The 20674-nt window shown below is 32.7% G+C and overlaps 1 protein-coding gene across 2 annotated transcripts in view; it reads left to right on the top strand.

Annotated features, from left to right (window-relative positions):
- The window catches only part of LOC122855053 (sarcosine dehydrogenase, mitochondrial), a 100829-nt gene that overhangs the window by 36183 nt on the left and 43972 nt on the right, over positions 1 to 20674 (top strand). For both annotated transcript variants that reach the window (XM_044156177.1, XM_044156175.1), the window contains exons 5-6: positions 16846 to 17178; positions 17273 to 17435. In XM_044156177.1, coding sequence (XP_044012112.1) covers positions 16846 to 17178; positions 17273 to 17435 — 496 coding nt within the window. The remainder of the gene's footprint in view (positions 1 to 16845; positions 17179 to 17272; positions 17436 to 20674) is intronic.

Here is a 20674-nt window from a genome sequence, read left to right as displayed (position 1 = left end):
AATAATTTTTCCGGACAAATGGTACAACTGAAAATTCTAATTCCTCCACTACAAATTAGCTAGGATGTTTCCCTATCTATTCAATGATTTAGTTTGAATTTAAGTCAATAAATAAAAAAGTTACGCAATAACTTAATAAAGTATTATATGAGAGAATTAATTTTTCCGGACAAATGGTTCAACTACAAACTCTAATTTCTTCACTACAAATTAGCTAGGATGTTTCCCTATCTATTTAATATTTTAGTTTGAATTTTGGTCAATAAATAAGAAAGTTACGCAATAATTTATTAAAGTATTATATGAGAGAATTAATTTTTCCGGACAAATGGTTCAACTACAAACTCTAATTTCTTCACTACGAATTAGCTAGGATGTTTCCCTATCTATTTAATATTTTAGTTTAAATTTTGGTCAATAAATAAGAAAGTTACGCAATAATTTATTAAAGTATTATATGAGAGAATTAATTTTTCCGGACAAATGGTTCAACTACAAATTCTAATTTCTTCACTACAAATTAGCTAGGATGTTTCCCTATCTACTCAATATTTTAGTTTGAATTTTGGTCAATAAATAAGAAAGTTACGCAATAATTTATGAAGATATTATATGAGAGAATTAATGTTTCCGGACAAATGGTTCAACTACAAATTCTAATTCCTTCACTACAAATTAGCTAGGATGTTTCCCTATCTATTTAATATTTTAGTTTAAATTTTGGTCAATAAATAAGAAAGTTACGCAATATTTTATTAAGGGAATATGTCAGAGAATTAATTTTTCCGGACAAATGGTTCAACTACAAATTCTAATTTCTTCACTACAAATTAGCTAGGATGTTTCCCTATCTATTTAATATTTTAGTTTAAATTTTGGTCAATAAATAAGAAAGTTACGCAATAATTTATGAAGGTATTATATGAGAGAATTAATTTTTCCGGACAAATAGTTCAACTACAAATTCTAATTTCTTCACTACAAATTAGCTAGGATGTTTCCCTATCTACTCAATATTTTAGTTTGAATTTTGGTCAATAAATAAAAAAGTTACGCAATATTTTATTAAGGGTATATGTCAGAGAATTAATTTTTCCGGACAAATGGTTCAACTACAAATTCTTATTTCTTCACTACAAATTAGCTAGGATGTTTCCCTATCTACTCAATATTTTAGTTTGAATTTTGGTCAATAAATAAAAAAGTTACGCAATATTTTATTAAGGGAATATGTCAGAGAATTGATTTTTCCGGACAAATGCTTCAACTACAAATTCTAATTTCTTCACTACAAATTAGCTAGGATGTTTTCCTATCTATCCAATATTTTAGTTTTTTTTTTGGTCAATAAATAAAAAAGTTATTTAGTATTCAATATTTTGGAGTAAAAAAAAAATTTTTTTTTCCACTTTTTTGACTTTGTTTTTTTGGGAAACTGGTTTAGTAAAAATATATTTATATTTTTCACGATTTTTTCTCCATTTATTTTACTCGTAATTTTTTTCTGGTTGTCAACAAAAAAGTTATGCAATTTTATCATGATTATTGCTCCAAAAAACAAAATATTTTTTTTGTGTCATTATTTTTTAACTTAAAATTAAAATTTGTTCACTACAAATTACTACAAATTCTAAGAAAGCTATTTGACCTCTTCATTACTATTTTTCTTCAATTTTCTGCGAAAGTACATTTTAACCCTTTTTTCACACCTAATTTTTGAACTACAAATTAAACTCTTTTTACTACAAATTACTACAAATTCCAACGAACGTTTTGGCCCTACTCTCATCGCTCTAAGTCAATTTTTGAAGAAAGTACCTTTTAACCCTTTTTTCACCCTCAATTTTTGAACTACAAATTAAACCCTTTTCACTACAAATTACTACAAATTAAGACCTTCAAAATGAGCCATACTACAAGTCTCTACGATAAAGTGGGGTGCCAGGTTCACGCAGCTGCCGAGCGAGCTACAGGATCTCACGAGTAAACGCGCTCACGAGTGAGTTATCACGAAAAAAGCATTTGAGAATCAAGTTCCTGGCCCGTAGCCTTCGGACAGTTTTTTTAATAATATGAATTTTTTAGTATCTTCACAGCAGTGTCCAGTATTTTTTCTATCACAATCAGCTGGGATTAATGCCAGTTTGTAGTAGTCGATGAATCTCGAATTCATAAGTAGATGGCTCTACGAGCATGGATACTTGACTCCTTTTGTGAATAATATATATTCCTCTTCTTCAATTGGTAAAATTCTGATTGAATCCCCAACCATGTTTGCAAGAGATTTTAAAAAGAAGTGTACGTAAGTAACAACCTGGGAGGTTATGAAACACTACTGGTATTGTATGTAAATCTGTATAATTGACGTTACAGTCAAGATGCGCTGCTCCTCTGTAGTGATCTGTGAAATTACAGTAGTCACGGTGTTTAATGTTTGACGGAGAAATTTCTCTTCACAAATATGACATATTTGAGCTGTTTAAAAATCCATGATTTAATCCGGTTCTCGATTTGTTCTGGAGTACTAGTTATTTTATATCCTTGCTGCATAATCTTTATCAATTTGAAACTGTTCTGAACTGATTTTAATATTTGACTTTTCACATTATGAGAAGTAATAAGAAACTAGTCATGGTTCATGTCTTTCGGGCTTTATATTGAACAAGTTTCGTTTTGGAAAGATCAAGAATGTTCTAAAAGGATTGGAAATATCGATTATTCAAGAATATTGTAGACTTAAAAAAAAATTTGATAGAATTTTCTTTGTTTAAAACATTTTGAGAATATTTCAGAACATTTTTTATCATTCCATCATTCTAGAACTTTTTACAAAACTTTCGCGTTAATGAGTGATATATTCGAAGAAAATATTTCTCAAATCCATCGTTTTACGAGGATGCGATCGAGAGCAAGTATTACCAGATAAAAAGCTCTCGTTACAATTAAAAACAATTTTCTCGATGAATATTAATATCAAACTTATTTATCAGAAAATATATTGCGTTAAATATTTTTATTGTAACATAAGTAGGCTATTTACCGACAGATAACAAAAAGTTCATATTAAAATAAAATTTAATTCAACGTTAAAATAATTTGATATAGATAAATATTTATTTTAAAGTTTCTGGACTTTTCTGTTCATTGTAACGAGAAGTACTTTTTCATTATTTACAATATACAGACAGTCCTTTGAAAATCCCGATAATAGTTACTTATGTTGTCATTTTTGGTATAAGAATTTTGTCAAAATAACAATTATTATTTATTTTTCAATTATTTTTTATCAATAGTTATTTTCATAAAATATCAATCAAATTCCCTGCAACCACTGTTGAGTTGAAATTCATTCCATTTCGTCTTTTTGGTAATATTTTACTTCAAATATTTCTAATTTTAATGTTCAATTCTTTAAAACTATGTATTTTCAATGACTTTGGTAGAAATTCTGTCTCATACATATAGTATATTATATATATATTATATATTATATATTGTAACGAAATTTATTATTTCGTGGGTTCTCGAAATAAATAACGATCAGAATGAGTTCTGATTATTATTTATTGCTATCGCTTGCGTTGTTAGGGCCGGTTTTTTTGTCCAACATTACAGTTAACTGAGCATTAACTAACTTTAACTAACTAAGGATTAACTACTTATCGATTAATATTTTTAATATTGAAGCATGTAAAAAACGCAGTCGGTAACCAAATCCTTAGTTAGTTAACTAGAGTTTAAACCAGTTTAAACCTTAGTTAACTGTAATGTTGGACGAAAAAACCGGCCCTTAATAACTAATAGGAGTTAGTTATTAATAATTCCGATCACGGGGCCAGAAGCTATGTACAGGGTCAAGACTATTATATCGACATCAATGGGGCGCCTGTTCGATGTTTATAAGATGTCTTGATACACCAAACCTTATCGTGGCGATTTCCCCACTCCTCCATCGTCGCGATGAACTCACCGAAGGCTGTGTACAAAGCCGGATCGTACACCTATTCGTGTTCTGAATGCGTGCGGCGCATGTCCTAGGCGATAGGTAGGAAAGTGCTACTAGGTGCTTTCTTTTGGGTGTTTATTTTTTTTCCTGTTTATTTTCACGCATGCGCAGTTGAATGCGCAGTCAGCAAAAAGTCACTTTGCAACAGCGTAGGACATGAGGGGCTGGATCAGCTATGTTTCAATTCTTATTTTTTTAAAATTATTTGTTCGACGCCACTGTTCTCTTCTCATGTTTGCATGACGTGTGCATGTGCATGATCATGCGCATTAAAGTGAAAAAAAATAAATACACAAAAGAAAGCACCTACTGAGTGGGGGGAAGCTGACAGCAGCTGAGTACTCAACGTCGTCGTGAGACGACACAACTTGTCTGGTTCTCGTACTGATCACTACCTTCTCTTGACTGGCTCTCTTGGTTCACTACTGGTTCTCTCGACATCGTTTGGATCTCTCGTAAAGGTTCCCTAGGTATCAGACGTTAAGTCCTGGTGAAACTCTGCTTGAATTTCCGATGACGGACTAATACTAATGATCACGTTATATGGTTCTCTTATTATAATAATAATTATTATTATATTCTCACTACATAATGTGTATGTGATGGTTAGACCATCATCACACATAAATGTGTATGTGTGAGTTCACGAATGGATCGCTGTAAATAATAACAATAATAATAATATTGAGATATATTATTATTGCAATGGCAACGTATGTGTAAGACCTGGTCACGGATGGATCGCTGTATGGTTCCCTATACAAAATACTCATTTTATATGTAGTATATTTGCTCCTACACTTATGATACTTCTGACGTCAGTATTTTGCCATAGTATAGTCGCAATATAATATAGGCGTATGTAACACTATGCTTGGTTCACGATAGTTCCCTCAGGTTTAGTTACGTATCTCATAGTCCGATCAGGTGGACCGCACCCCTCTACCATTTCTAAGACTGAGTTAGGTTCTCGTATTTTGTTCTCGTTACTCCTACGGCTGTTGGCTTCCGAGATAACCAACATGGCTCCCCCCGGTGATTTTGAGGAGGATGGTGAGAAATCCTCGTTGTTAACCTTGGCCGATAGTTCTCGCCGCGCAGGTCAGAAAATCGGTTACAAAATGGCTCCCAACGTGGGGCCTGCCGTGAAAGGATTATGAAATAGGGGTTACCTACTGAGGCTGCTATAGATTAAAAATCATAGTGAGTGGTTGCGTTGTGTATAGAACTAGTGACTGGATACCGTAGTTACCGACGGATACATTAAAACAAGATGGTTACCGAAAAACGAAAATTTACATTGAAAATTTTTCAAACTTTCCCGCCAAAAGTGGTTCACGAAAATCCCAACAGATGTCGCTAGGTGCAAAACCTAGAAGAATGGATAAGTTGTAGGCGAATTTTCTGATTGGCTGACGCCATCGGATAATGTCTGGGTTCTCTTTTGTGATTGGCCGACACTCCTCATTGGTCGAGAAGGGCTAGGAGTTGCGCAAACGGCAATTATCAGTTCTCGATGGAAGGGATGATAGCCTATATAAGGAGCTGTCTCAAACAGAGCAGCTCATTATCGTCTTGGCTATCTTACGACTTGGATCTCTCTTGACTTGGATCACTACTAGACATTATCGTTTTGGCTACCGTACGACTTGGATCTCTCTTGACTTGGATCACTACTAGACATTATCGTCTTGGCTACCGTACGACTTAGATCTCTTCTTAAAAGACATTATCGTCTTGGTTCCCTGACATGGATCTCGTTGTGTCTCGAAATAATAGCATTCATTAGCTGAATGAATGGTTCTCTGGCTATCTTCTACTCCCTCAGGTTAGAGGTTGAGAACGGTTCTCGTTTGGTATCTCGATGTATCGAAAACTTAGATGTTGGTTCTCGTTCGATATTTCGATTGTTTTGATTTTACTTCTCGTCGTATAGCTTGATGGTTCTCTTGTAATGAATCTCTAATAGTTCTGGTTCTCGTCGCAAGTAAGACTTGGCGCGGAAGTTTTACCACTTTCACTCAGTTTGCGCAGAAGTCTTGTGCGTTACTTGGCTCGGAGTAGGAGTTACCCTCTCTACTTTTGAAACGGGTATATAAGCCCAGTCGCGAGCCCAAGTAAGTCACAATCTTGGCTCTTTTTGACTAGTAAGGATCTCTTAAAGAATGACAACAATCTTGGTCCCGGTAAAAAGACACTGTCTTTTCTAACAACTTTATCGGTAGACACTCTCTTAAAGCATTGATGGATTAGAAGGTATTCGATTGCTAGACGCTTCGAATGTTCTACCATTAAGGTAAGGATCACTAAATGGGGAACTATAGATGGATCACTACAGGATAATTATAGAAAATTATCATCGACGGTATCTCGTTTGACAGATCTCTCTGGAATAGATAAAGGCAAGCTCTCGATTACAGACTTAAAAGCTGTACAAAAAGGAATGACATGTGATGTCAAATGAGTTGGGCAAGCTAGCAATGTCCATAGGTCAGTGGAAGGGTAGTTGGTTCTGTCAGTTTCGGGTCGAAACTTCCCTCACGGGGAGAAGTGTAACGAAATTTATTATTTCGTGGGTTCTCGAAATAAATAACGATCAGAATGAGTTCTGATTATTATTTATTGCTATCGCTTGCGTTGTTAATAACTAATAGGAGTTAGTTATTAATAATTCCGATCACGGGGTCAGAAGCTATGTACAGGGTCAAGACTATTATATCGACATCAATGGGGCGCCTGTTCGAGGTTTATAAGATGTCTTGATACACCATAGCTATTAGCTATTTCCATTGAATTCAAACTCACAATTAGCTAATTCTTAGACAATTTTACGGAAGCGAAGCCATACGTATTGAAATCCTCGCACGTGAGAAGTCTCCTCACATTTATGACATATTGTTTTATTTTCTGCATCTGCATTTCTGCATCTGATGAAGCTGAAATTGTGATATATATATCTGAGAGGTTGACTTAGGTTATCCAAAATATTTACATGCATAGCATAAAGATTTACCGTTGTGTCCAGAGCAATTTACAGCACCAAATTCACAGCAATGAAAATTAATGACAACTCTATTTGCGAAAAAAAATTATGTTATACATTATAGAAATTCAAAACTATATTTTCTTAGTTGGCCTGAAGTTGAATAAAATTCATCGTATATTGAAATTTGAACAAAACTCATGGCTTAAAAAATATATAGACCTTAATACTGCTATGCGTCAGCAAGGCACCACTGATTTTGGCAAAATTTTTTTACAAATTAATAAACAACAGTGTGACATTGATTTTTAAATGATTCAGTTTTTCGAATTTTGGTATGTCCCGAAGTTTTTTTGGAAAAGATATTTCATCATAGGATAATATTGTACTAAAATGTGTATATGATGCAACACGCCACACATTTCTTTGTGCAGGATGTAAAGCAATGGATCTACAATGACCGCGCGTGCTTGCTGTACGTCACGGATCATGTTTCGATGCCCCGTTCAAATCATTGTCTTCACGTTGGACGTGATTTATATTATTTTAGCAACATGAAAGATATAGTCGACTTTACTTTTTTGATTACTTTCCATTTTTTTATCTTTGAATACATTTGACGAGAATCATTTTTTGTAGAGTATAAGTATAGGTAAGGTATAGGCTCTACTTATACTCTATTTATAGCTGTCAGTGAATAATATTATTTATTTTATTTAATTGTCAATCAACACGAGATGATATAACAAAACTATTTATTATCATTTGAAGATGGAAAGATATCGTAAGTAAAATTTTAATATAAATATTATATTCAATCTTTATTTTCTTTAATTAATTTTTTTGTAAATTTTTTTTGCAAATATACTTGAGTGAAAAATTTTGAAGTTAAATGTTGTAACTAGCCACTGAAATATAATAAAACTGGCAGCTGAACTCTTATGCTTAGCCAATGTACGGGAGTGTCGCCAGGGATAGCAATATATTGGTGAATTTCCTTCTGGCTCGCGCATGCGCACATTAAATCTTGTACAGTCAACGTCAAAACAAACTAGTACTACACGATATAAAAGTTACATTGTATGTCAGTAGTCTCAACCAATTTTAGTTGACGTGACTGTACTGACAAGGACAAGAATTCACTAATTTCGTTTTTCTCTCGGCGATACTTTTGACGAAAGAGTTCGGCTTCCAGTTTTATTATATTTTAGTGTAACTACCGCATTATATACCACACTAATATTTTTTTTTTTTTTAAAGTGAAATTATTCGTCATTTATTGAAATGTGAGTAAATAAAATATTAAATACAATTCAATTATTTTGAGTTTTTGAGTAATGTTGATTCCAGTAAAATCCAGTACCATGAAGCCTTATTCAATTTGAACCTGAAGAAAGACCCCTAAAGCAAAATCTATTGAACTGCTGGTGGTTGTCTGAAGATGAGACCAGAATAAAATGCTGAAAAAATCAAGTGAAATTTTGTAAATTTTTATCATTGCAAAAATTATTATCAGTATTTTTATTATTATTTAACCCATATGTCATACGAATTATTAGGTAAGAAATAGCAATTTATAAGTCTGATACAAATAGCGATTCAATCGGAAGATATTGCTTACATTTCGCGCTCATAATCATATAAGTAATAGTCTAAAAAACCTTCTCTATGGATTACATGACCTGAACGTCGGTGAGAGGGCTTGAGTATCTCGGTCTAGTTGTATTTATACCCTTGCCCAGCATTCAGGGCTCTGTTGGGTTAAAATCGTATTTCCCTAGATACTCGTGAGATTTCGTATGGGTACCGAAAAAACCAAAAACATTATGCCGCAGGGCTTACTGATTACTGGGACTCCTCAGGAGACACAGAAGTGTAAACGATCGACCGAGGGGGAGGGCAAAGCCTTTTCCACCAAGAGTCATAGACAGGGATTGCCTTTGACTAAGCTCAGTAGCTAAGCTCGAAGGACGTTGGCAAGAGCAGGGATGGCAGGTACCTCGGAAGGAGGAACTGTTGCGCCTGTTCAAGCTCAAAAACGGGCGAGGCGATCGGGAAGTACTCCAAAATCTGCTCAGCAAGAGCTTAAAAAGAGACCGGATTAGAAGAATTAATTTTCATTCGCGGTTGTCACAGCCAATGTGCCCAAACTCGTGATCATTCACGAGGACCAGTCGGACATATTCAAGCCAACTTGATGCTAGGAGAACTTCTGGAAAGGACGGACGAAATAGCGCTTGGCGTTTTTGTCCCGAGATTCCAAGGTTGTTACCTTTACCAAGGAAGAATTCAGGTGGCGTGCGCGGATACCGAGTTGGAAAAATGGCTGGAGAAGGAAGGGGCAAAACTACTGGAAAAAGACCTCCCAAGACTGGCCAGAGCGATCGCACATATACCGGATAAACTGGTTAAGGACGTCCGTGTAATAATGACCCGAATTGCCAGACAGAATCTGAAACTCGACACTAGCATCGGGACCACGATAATTTCAACGAAAAAGATCGTGGCCTAGCTCATGTCAGGTGTAATATTCATTATACTAAGTCTCACACTATACATGTAGTCATGCACAATTCATCATGATATGACTTTCATTTTTTCATTTAAGGACTTTGCAAGATATTTGATGGTCAAATACACATTTTACCAATAAACAAAAAAAAAAAATATTTCATTTACAAAAAAAGTGGAAAAAACTGTTGTGAAATTGCGATTCATTGACTTATACAGATTTATGCCAAGTAGTATTGACAAACTATTATACGATTCGAGCAATGAACAAAAAATTATAACACTTAGTAAATGCAATAACGAATACTTTAATTTATTGTGTGGAAAAGGTGTATTTCCCTATGGATATATTGACTTATAAGAAAAATTAAGTGAAAAAGCTCTTTTTTATTTTATTTTTTTCAAAATGAAATAATTCTGATATATCAGATGGAGACTATGAACATGCCAAAGGTATTTGGGAAAAACTTAGAATAAAGACATTAGGCAAATATTCCGATTTATATTTGAAAACTGATTTGCTTTTATTGGCAGATATTTTTGAAAATTATTGTTTGAGCTGTTTTTCAACATACAGTTTGGATGCACTTCATTATTTTACTGTACCATGTCTAGCATTTGATGCAATCTTAAAGTTTACTTAAAATGTATACTTAAAATTTCATCTATGGTATAATACAAAAACAGCAACAAAATGATACTTTTATTTCTTTTGATGTTGTTGACGTGGATTGAGACCGAGACTCTTGAGAAACGGAATACTCAGATGTGTTATCGTTTTTCTTCCGTGCTTTTGACTGATTTTTTTTTGGCATAAGGTCTCGCATTTATAGCTTTGCCTAATTTTCTTATCATTATGTTTATTCTTTTTTCTTTATTTTTGGAAACGATGCCCATATTTTTTTTCCTATTTGACACTTTTAATGTGTAGTTGAATCGTAATAGTTTTTCCACGGAAATTTACAATTTCACTATCTTGATCGACAACTTTTAATTGCAATTGATGTATTGCTCAAACTGTGACTGGAAGATGAATAACATGATATGGTACTTCAACGATATTATATCCAGGAGGCACAACTGGGAAAATTCATGTATTGTGTGAACTTTGTGCTGATTCATATATGCACCAGTTGTTATGTAACACTGAATTTGAATTGTATTGACCTTCAATATGGCAACAGACAAGTCAGGTTTATGTAGAATATCAGCTTCGAGAATTCGTTTTGTAAAGCCCAACAATCTTCCAATAGTCTTCTGGTGTATAATGAATATGTCTGTTACATTTTATTTCACTATGTAGCTCATTGTTCTTTAGTTGAATACTAATGGTAGCAGTACTATAAACTAATGCTTTTTGGATATAACTTCCAATATCCTTAATTTCATAACTTCCTGGTGGAATCGTAATCACTTTACATCTTTCAATATTATTACCAATATCAATATTTGGTATAGAATTAAATGTTGTAAGCTCGACAAGCCCAACAACATAATTTTTGTTTGCTGACAAGTGACAACTCAATCAGCGGAAAGTATTGTGTTTCAAGAGTCGATGACCAGCCTGACAATGTTAACGTAAATGAATCATCCATGACTAATGATTATTCCAGGAAGTGTAATGATTGTTTATAGTCTCTTACCAGCCAGAAACTTGGGACATAGATGACCGCAAACAATTGTATTATAATTTTGATTTTTTTATAATTATAGTGAATGCTACCAATACCGAGATAATTAATCAGCTCTTGTGGAGGCTTCAAATCACCAAAGCTATCAAAATACATGACATCATTGAGACGTTTTTTATATGCAGCCCAATGTGTACCAGCGCTATCTTTATCATCAAGATTTACAATTGCTGACTCATTTTTACAAAGACAAATTATTGGTTAACCGTTTCTCATGGAAACTCCCTAGAAATAAGGAATTTGAAAAGCTTTGGCGTATTTGATAATATCAATATTTGTGAAAGCTCGATGTAGTAGCGTTACAAGTTTTTTTTATTCTTTAAGTTTACTTTCTTTGCTGGATTCAAAGAAAAACCTAGTCCTCTTTTGTAAAATGATCGATAATCTTTTGCCCAATACAATTGATTCCATTTTTTTATTATGACGTTGATTTTCTCGGTATAATTTTTTTGCTGCATGCACAACATTTATTGTTTCTAAAATTGTTGTTGCACTGACCGTCATAGCACCAGATGCACTTAATCCAGCAAATAGTGATATAAAAAATGGTAGTATACTACCATCACTGTTATTTTCTTTATTTGATGGTAGAGGTAAAATTCGTGGTAAATGAATTTTTTTTTTTCCACTAACTTTTTTTACAGCACCACTACAGCTCTTCCAGTAAGTGATGAATTTTTGGCGAAAACACGTTGCAAAGCTTTATCGGCACGTATTTTATCACCTTTATGTCGTTCTTCAAGATTGTCAGGATTTTCTGAGTAAATTATATCATGCTCACGACAATGTTCATCCAATGGATTAACACCACCATCTCCACGAGCTAATCTTTTATCAAGCCCTTCCTTTTTTTTTTTTAATTGCACGTCGATGCTCAATCTTTGTTCAATAAAATCCCAGATATTTATATGTTTTCGCGTTAGTACAAATTAAGCAAGCAGCTTATTCAGTTGTAAAAAACATGGAATTTCAAGAACAACCATTAAAGTTGCCAGTCATAAATTTTAATCAAATTGTGCAAAAACTACTCTGAAAAAAACCATGCGAAAAAAGACATGGAAGTTTATTACCAAATAGTGTGGGAGGTGTATTTTGTGAGCCTTTAAATTCTGGCAAAACAAACGCAATTTCTTTTTGCAATAATAATTCACTGAATTTTTCAATTGCCGAATTGAAGGACGGTGGAGGTTGAGTCGTCATTGGTCATCATTGACGTTCAATGAAGTCAAATGATGTCTCAGCGGGTGAAAGGCAGGAGTAACCGATTTTGCAGATGAATTTTACAGACTTTTTCAATGTTAAAATTAATTTTTCACGTGAAGAATAAAAAAAAATCGAAATTTATCTGTGGCAATACAAAAGCCAGAGGGAACCCAGAGTTAACCAAGAGTAAAATCAGACAAAAGCCAGAGCAAAGCCAGTGGAAAACCAGACTTGTAAACATGCCATTTACTTGTAACAATTCTAAGATAAAGACGGTAGGATTGTGTATTGTTAACTGTCAACAGCATCTTTATCTATCATAAAACATACAAACTTACATGCTGAAAAATCACTATTGCATAAAATTGAACAAGCAAGTGACTTTATAAGACGTAAACATGAATTAATTAAATATGGTCGAGTTGAAAATAAGAGAATAACAAGTGAAGTGTTAGGACCTATTACTGAACGACTAAAAAAATTCTAGCAAATGTATTAAAACAAAAATCAGCACCAAGTTCCAATAAAAAACAAGCATTTAAAAAAGATGATGAAAACCAAGACGGAGAATACGCGCCAGAAGAAAAATAAAATGATGAAAAAAATTTTATCGATCCGTCAACTTTTTATAAGGATAATATTAGTGGTGATGGTTATGATGATGATACATACGATGATATAATAAAGATAAAGAAAAAATTTAGATGATCGAGAAACAAATTGGAGACCGTAGAATGATAAACCCTTATGACAAGACTCAAAATAATGATACTATGTATACCATTCAAAAATCAAAAAACAATAAATTATCGTTTGAATTATCGTAAAAATTTCAAAGCTGATGGTGCATTTCTGACAAACAGGACACAAAAATATAAACATTATATTTCACTGTTGGTCAAGTCTTTGAGAAAACAAAGTAGAAAGCAAAAAAGGTTCAGCACTTGTATTACCAAAATACGAAACATTACAAAAAAATAAGAAAAAAAATGATACAAATTGGGTTGTATGTCTACAAAAAACAGCGCAAACATAGACTATTATATGATGTGTACATTTTAATTAATAAATATTGTCCAATAAATAAATAAATAATAGTAAAGGTATAAACATAAATAAATCTTTCTTACCTTTTTTCTGCTTGGATTATGTATTTAGTAAGAACTTCCTTTAAACAGTCTCGATTTTCGAATGACAATATTTCACAATAACTTCTAGCTTATATAGAAATAAAAAAAATAAAAAGAGCAAAAGGAGTAGCGACTGAAATGATTCACAATCAGCAAATTCTCACGTGCAAATTTTATAAAAGAAATTAAGAAAAAATGTAAGTTAATCTTGTGTTCAAAATCTGCAAATTTAATAAATAAAAGAAATTTACAGTAAATGTAAGTTAATCTTGTGTTAGGAGTCAGCAAATTTCTTCGATAAATAAAAAAAGATTAACACAAAATGAAATGCAAAGTAATATTCTAAGATATATACAGACTGCGATCAAGTTCCATGTGTCAACCAAATATGCAATACAATTTTTTTTATTTTCATTTCAATTTTTTCCTAGTTACAGAAACATTCAATTTAAAAATATATATGTTCGTAAGGCATGAGATATGAGACATGAGCTATAAGACATTATCTATAAGACATAAGCCATAAGACATGAAACTTGAGACATGGGACATGAGACAGCGAACATGGGATATGAGACATGAGAAATCTCACGTTAAAATGACAAAATTTGATTTTTCCCGGTCAAGTCTGTATTACCGACACAAGGCAAATGGGAAATCACACATTCAAATAATATATTCAAATTTCTTTACCATCTCTGCATTACTCACACATGACAATTGGGAATTCTCACGTTAAAATGTCATATTTATATTTTTTCACCATCTCTGTTTTACTGACCAGGTTGCAGTCCTTCGTCCCTTCCGATCTACTTTTTTCTGACCGCCCTCTGATATAGAAATCTACTAGTTACACTACTGCTGACTCTTGGCCGATGAATCGCAAGTTATAGGTTGGCGAGTCTTTAATAAACCTGACCAGCCTTCGATCAGCCAGCTTTGACTTAGATATCTATCCTGTCTGCGTCAACCATGAATTTATCGAAACATGGTTGATTCATGGCTTAAAAAGAGCTGGCCATACAAGCATCGACATACCAATATTGGTACATAAAAAATCAACCAAGAGTCAGCTACTCGTTGACCTATATAGATAACGCGCGATGGGCTGCTGAGCATCGACCCGAGGAACGAAATTTATATATAACTTTATATAATTGTATAAAATTTTCTAAAGTTGTATAAAGTTATATATGGTTTTATATTGCCACTTTATTTATAAAGCTATATATAACATGTTGTATAAAACTTTATATAACTATATAAAACTTCATACAAAGTGCATAAAGGTATATAAAATTGTATAAATGTATATATATAACTGTATTTTAAAATGGTCAAACGCAAAATTTGCTTTGTTGATGAATGCTCAAAAAAAATATTATAAAGAAATGTTCTTTTTTTTTTTTTTTTTTTTTCTACATTAAATACGTAGACATAAAACTGTCCAGGCTCAGGACTTGAACCCCATACCTTTCGGTTACCAACCCTACGCAGTATCCGATGCGCCACGATAACGCATGTGAAAATAAAAATTTATTTGTTTTACATCAACAAGCAAAAGTCACGCCTGCGCAGTCGACTAAAAAGTGGAGGCAGTTGACATTTCTGAGTCCGTCATCAATTTTGCTATGCCCCATTGTAATTTTAAATATGTTGCTTTGTATTTGTTAGTGACACGTACAGGAATGCCAAGAAAGTTATTAAAATTACTATGCTACATTGTAAATTTTCAGAGGATCATTTCAATTTTGTCCACAACAGCAGAGTAAATTTTATAAATATACAAAGCAAAAAAAAAAAAAACATTTTTTGCTATGCTGCAATGTAATTTTTAGGCTGGATTATTTTAAATTTTAAATTTGGTTTCTGTAAAAATTTCTTTATGCGTTGTAATTTTTTCATCGGGAAATAGCAAAAAAAAAAAACGTAAGAAAATTGCTATGGTACATTTTAATTTTTCAAGACTACAATTGTTTTTTTTCGTTAAAATGATAGTAAATTTTTTAATAGCTAAAAGATAGTTCTTTGGTAATGTGGCAGCATAGTAAAATTTGATGAAATTTTTTTTCCGTGTAAACTCTATTGACCTTATTATACATTCTTTGCTTGCATACTTAACATATTATACTTATTGACCTTTTTTTCGATAATAGCCTATCATTTTTCGTTCATGATGCTGTTGGAATCCGAATAGAACACATTATTCCAATTAAAGAAGCCAGCGAATATATGTTGATCAAATTCAGTATGGTACAGAACATAAGACTTGTCATACGGGTCGGTGACTATGTCTATAAAATACCACGTTTTATTAGAAAGAATATGTGATACATTTTTTATTAAAATAATATTTATGGTGCAATGTGACTTACATTTTAAGAAATAATAGAGAATCTTTGTTATAAATGAATTAACGCGTAGAACTCGCTCTATATTATTATTTGTAACTTTGGTTCACTAATTTATAAATATTATGTTCTATGAAGGTTAATATAATTATATAAAACTGTACATGTAGGAAACTTATTTATACTGCTATATACAGCTATATATAACCTTATAAAGGTATATAAAGTTATATATAGTTATATACAATTATATACATAACTTTATATACCTTTATAACGATCGTTCCTTGAGTAAAAATATCTTCGTATATTCATATACAAGTTTATATACTTTTATAAAACTATATGAAACTTTATACAGCTACATATATAGAAATATATAGCTTTATATAATTATATATACTTATACACAAATCGTTCACAAGTTTGTACACATTTATATATAACTTTATAAAATTATATATAGCTGTATGTAACTTTATAAAGTTGTATATAATTATATATAGAGAGTTTGAAAATTTTTTAAATTTTTATATAATTATATAAAATTATATAAAATTATATAAAATTTTATAAAGTTATATGTGAATATATAAAGATATATAAAGATATATATAAATTTCGTTCCTCGGGGAATGCCACGGGTGGCACTTCCAGTCATACTATTATTATCATAATTATTCTTCAATTTTCTAAAACTGTTTATTGTTGTTACAATTATTTTGATATATCTTAATTTTATATTATAACGAGAATCGACAATTCTTCTGTTCTCGGTGACATGATAATAATAACGGTGTCACGCTCCGTAGGTGTTTATCAGTGTTAACTCTGTGGGTCAAAAGAGTACTTGATGATAAATAACACAACTGAGTCTGAGTGGTCTATGTGTCGCTCTTTAACAGACAAATGTTAAGATAACAGGATACTCGACTTACTTCAGAAGTAACAGAGAATTTTTCTTTTTCAGATTATTGAAGAATGCCCAGTCACTCGAATATTAATTCAAGATAATGGTTTTGGTGCGTCAAAAAACGTGACTGGAGTAGAAACGCCATATGGTACAATACGCACAAATTGTGTGTTAAATGCAGCTGGAGTGTGGTCTAAAAATTTATCAAAAACGGCTGGTCTTGATATACCACTTATTCCAATGAAACATGCATATGTTGTCACCGAAGCAATTGAAGGTGTCCAGGGTATGCCAAACATTCGAGACCATGATAGTAGCATTTACCTTAAAGTCCAGGGTAATTCACTTCATATTGGAGGTTACGAGCCGAATCCAGTAATCTTGAAATCAGTAATATAATCAAATAATAGTCTTCATTTATTATAAAATAAATAATTAAAGTTTTGTTATTATATTTTTTTATAATCAATTTATTGTTTATTAGTTACCTGGTGATTTCTCATTTTGTCTATATGAACTTGACTGGACAATTTTTAATGTGCATGTTAAATCAATGATTGAATTGATACCAAAATTGTCGACTACAGGAATTAAATCAACAGTTTGTGGTCCAGAAAGTTTTACGCCAGACCACAAACCAATTATGGGTACGTAATAATTCATTCCAAATGTACGCTCAGGAAGTATTTAATCAAATTTGCATATACATCGTAACGAAATTTATTATTTCCCCGGTTCTCGGAATAATTAATCAATAGAAAGATCTTGTTATTGGAGTAATGAGTTCTGATTATTAATTTGTTGTCGATTGGATTATTAATAACTAATGGGAGTTGGTGGTTATTAATTCAAAAGGATCACTGCTCAAGCTCTGTGAAGGGTCAAGTCCATTACATATGGTGTCAATAGTGGCACATAATGCGTATACAGGATGTCTCGTAAGTCACGCATGCCAGGTATACCACGAGATTGAACGTGAAATTTTAAATAGTACGTGTTTTTAAATTTTGGGTCTACGACGCTTTGTGCCCGAGTTATTCACGTTTTAAGTTGACCAATGAGAATCGAGCGTCGATAATTATCATCATTATGGCGTCTGAACCCACGTGTGTGTTTACGCGCCATGGATTAAAATGTTTTTGTTTTTTTAATTAATTCAAAATTCGAACGCCAGATAGAGCTCAATCATAAATTCGCTGGATGAATGCGCAGCTGCATACGCACACACTAATTATGACAAAATAATCACTTATAATTTAAAATCACATTTATATTTTTGATCACATTATGTGATTTCTTTTTTGATCACATTTTAATTTAAAATACTTTTATATTTTTTTGATCACATTATGTGATTATTCTATCAATGTGATCAATAAATAAATCACATAATGTGATCAAAAATATGATCTTCTCTAATTTAAAATCACATTTATATTTTTGATCACATTATGTGATTTATTTATTGATCACATTGATAGAATAATCACATAATGTGATCAAAAAAAATATAAAAGTATTTTAAATTAAAATGTGATCAAAAAATAAATCACATAAAGTGATCAAAAATATAAATGTGATTTTAAATTATAAGTTATATTTTTCATGTGTAATGAGTGTTAGTGCTATGTGTGTGAGTATGCAGCTGCGCATTCATCCAGCGAATTTATGATTTAGCTCTATCTGGGTTCGAATTTTAATTAATTAAAAACAAAACATTTAATCCGTAAACACGTGGGTTCAGACGCCATAATGATAATATCGACGCTCGATGTCATTGGTCAACCGTTAATAACTCGAACAAAGCGTCGTAATTCACGTATATTAAACGCTTCCTCGTGGTATACCTGGCATGCGCGACTTACGAGACATCCTGTATACTCGATATCCCGTAACATGTCTGGATACCTCAAACCTCAATTGCTCAATTGCTCAATCGTAATTCTATTCGTGTTGCGGGCAAGGAAAGCGTGCTGCGCGTGTCCGGGGCGATAGGTGGGAGAGCGTGTGAGTGGGAAAAGAGAACCTTCAGTAGCTTAGCACTTTACGTTGTCGTGAGACGACAGTACTTGTCTGCACTTGTCTGGCTCCCGATTGATCACTACCTTCTCTTGACTGGATCTCTATGGTTTATTACTGGTTCTCTCTACATCGTTTGGATTTCTTGTGAAGGTTCTCTAGGTATCAGAAGTTCGGTCCTTGTGAAACTCTGTCCGAATTTCCAATGACAGACTAATACTAATGATCACGCTTGAGATATATTATTATTGCAATGGCAACTTAAGTGTAAGACCTGATCTCGATGGCTCGCTGTATGGTTCCCTATACAAAATACTCATTTCACATGTACAATATTTGCTCCTACACTTATGATACTTGTGACGTCAGTATTTTCCTATAGTATAGTTGCAATGTAATATAGACGTATGTAATACACTATACTTGGTTCAGGATAGCTATATTCAGGTTTGGTTTTGTATTTCATAATCCTAACAGGTGGACCGCGCCCCCCTACCGTTTCTAAAACTGGGTTAGGTTCACGTTTTGTTCTCGTTACTCCTAGGGCTGTTGGCTTCCGAGATAACCAACATGGCTCCCCCTGGTGATTTAGAGAAAGATGGTAAGAAATCCTCGTTGTTAACATTGGCCGATAGTTCTCGACGCGCAGTTCAGAAAATCGGTTACAACATACATCTCGTTTCTTGTTGGTAGAGGTGAAAATTTAAATTGAATGATGCTATTACACTCGAACAGGCATTTGACGAAGCATGATCCGACAAAAAAGAAAGATTCTCATTGATTATATTTTTGGTTTGAAGATTACAATCTATTACAAAATATTCAATTGGAACCAGCCTACTTTATTATATAACATATTTCTTATCATTGTTTTGGTCAAATCTAAATATGTATAGTTTAAAACGTATACATACAGCATAGGCAGCATACATATAGCATAGTATACATATCATATATGCCAGGCATAGGCAGTATACATATAGCATAGGCAGTATACATAATGCATAGCGTATACATATAGCATATACAACTAAAAAATGAAAATATCGCTTCATAGTGTTGGTCTCATGGTTGTCATAGCCGGCACCAGTGATGGGTAAATGGTCGATTTTTGAGGTTTCTTACACTTACAGTAAGATACTGTAAGATACTGTAAGAAACTGTAAGATACCTGAGACGCCATTTTTGAACATTCTTACCGACTGTCGACTCGACAATTAGCTGTCATTGCTCGATATATGTTGGTACATGTATTTTATTTGTTTAAGGTGAAACACCAGTTATTCTGTTTTACCGGTAGAGCCCATGTGTTTTATATAGGAAAAAATTTCAATAATAATAATAGTATTTTTTTTGTATATATAAAACATACAGACTTTACCGGTAAAACAGAACTGGTGTTTCACCTTAAATAAATATATAAGATATCAAGGAGAAGCAGTGGCTAAGAAAAGATGTAACTCGGAAATTAATGTTGCCAAACAATTATGTTTTAAGAAAGTAATGTTGCTTAAAACAGAAATTTTTTGGCAACTGTAATTCCTTAGCTACATCTTTTCCTTAGCTACTGCTTTTCCTTGGACATTTGTATTTTTAAAAAATAGATTTACATGTATTTTATTCATAAAATAAATAAAAATGTCTAAGGAAAAGCAGTAGCTAAGGAAAAGATGCGTGGCTAAGGAATTACAGTTGCTCAAAAAATAATTCTTTATACCCACTTCAGCAACTGTAATTCCTTAGCTCCATCTTTTCCTTAGCTACTGCTTGTTCTTGGGATTTTTATTTATTGAATAAATAAATGACATGTATTTATCGAATAAAAAAAAAATTTTGGCATGAAGGTTCCACTAAAAAATCATAGGAG

The sequence above is a fragment of the Aphidius gifuensis genome, linkage group LG4 (genome assembly GCF_014905175.1).
Source record: "Aphidius gifuensis isolate YNYX2018 linkage group LG4, ASM1490517v1, whole genome shotgun sequence".
Taxonomy (NCBI): Eukaryota; Metazoa; Arthropoda; class Insecta; order Hymenoptera; family Braconidae; genus Aphidius; species Aphidius gifuensis.
This window is presented reverse-complemented; position numbering and strand designations above follow the sequence as displayed.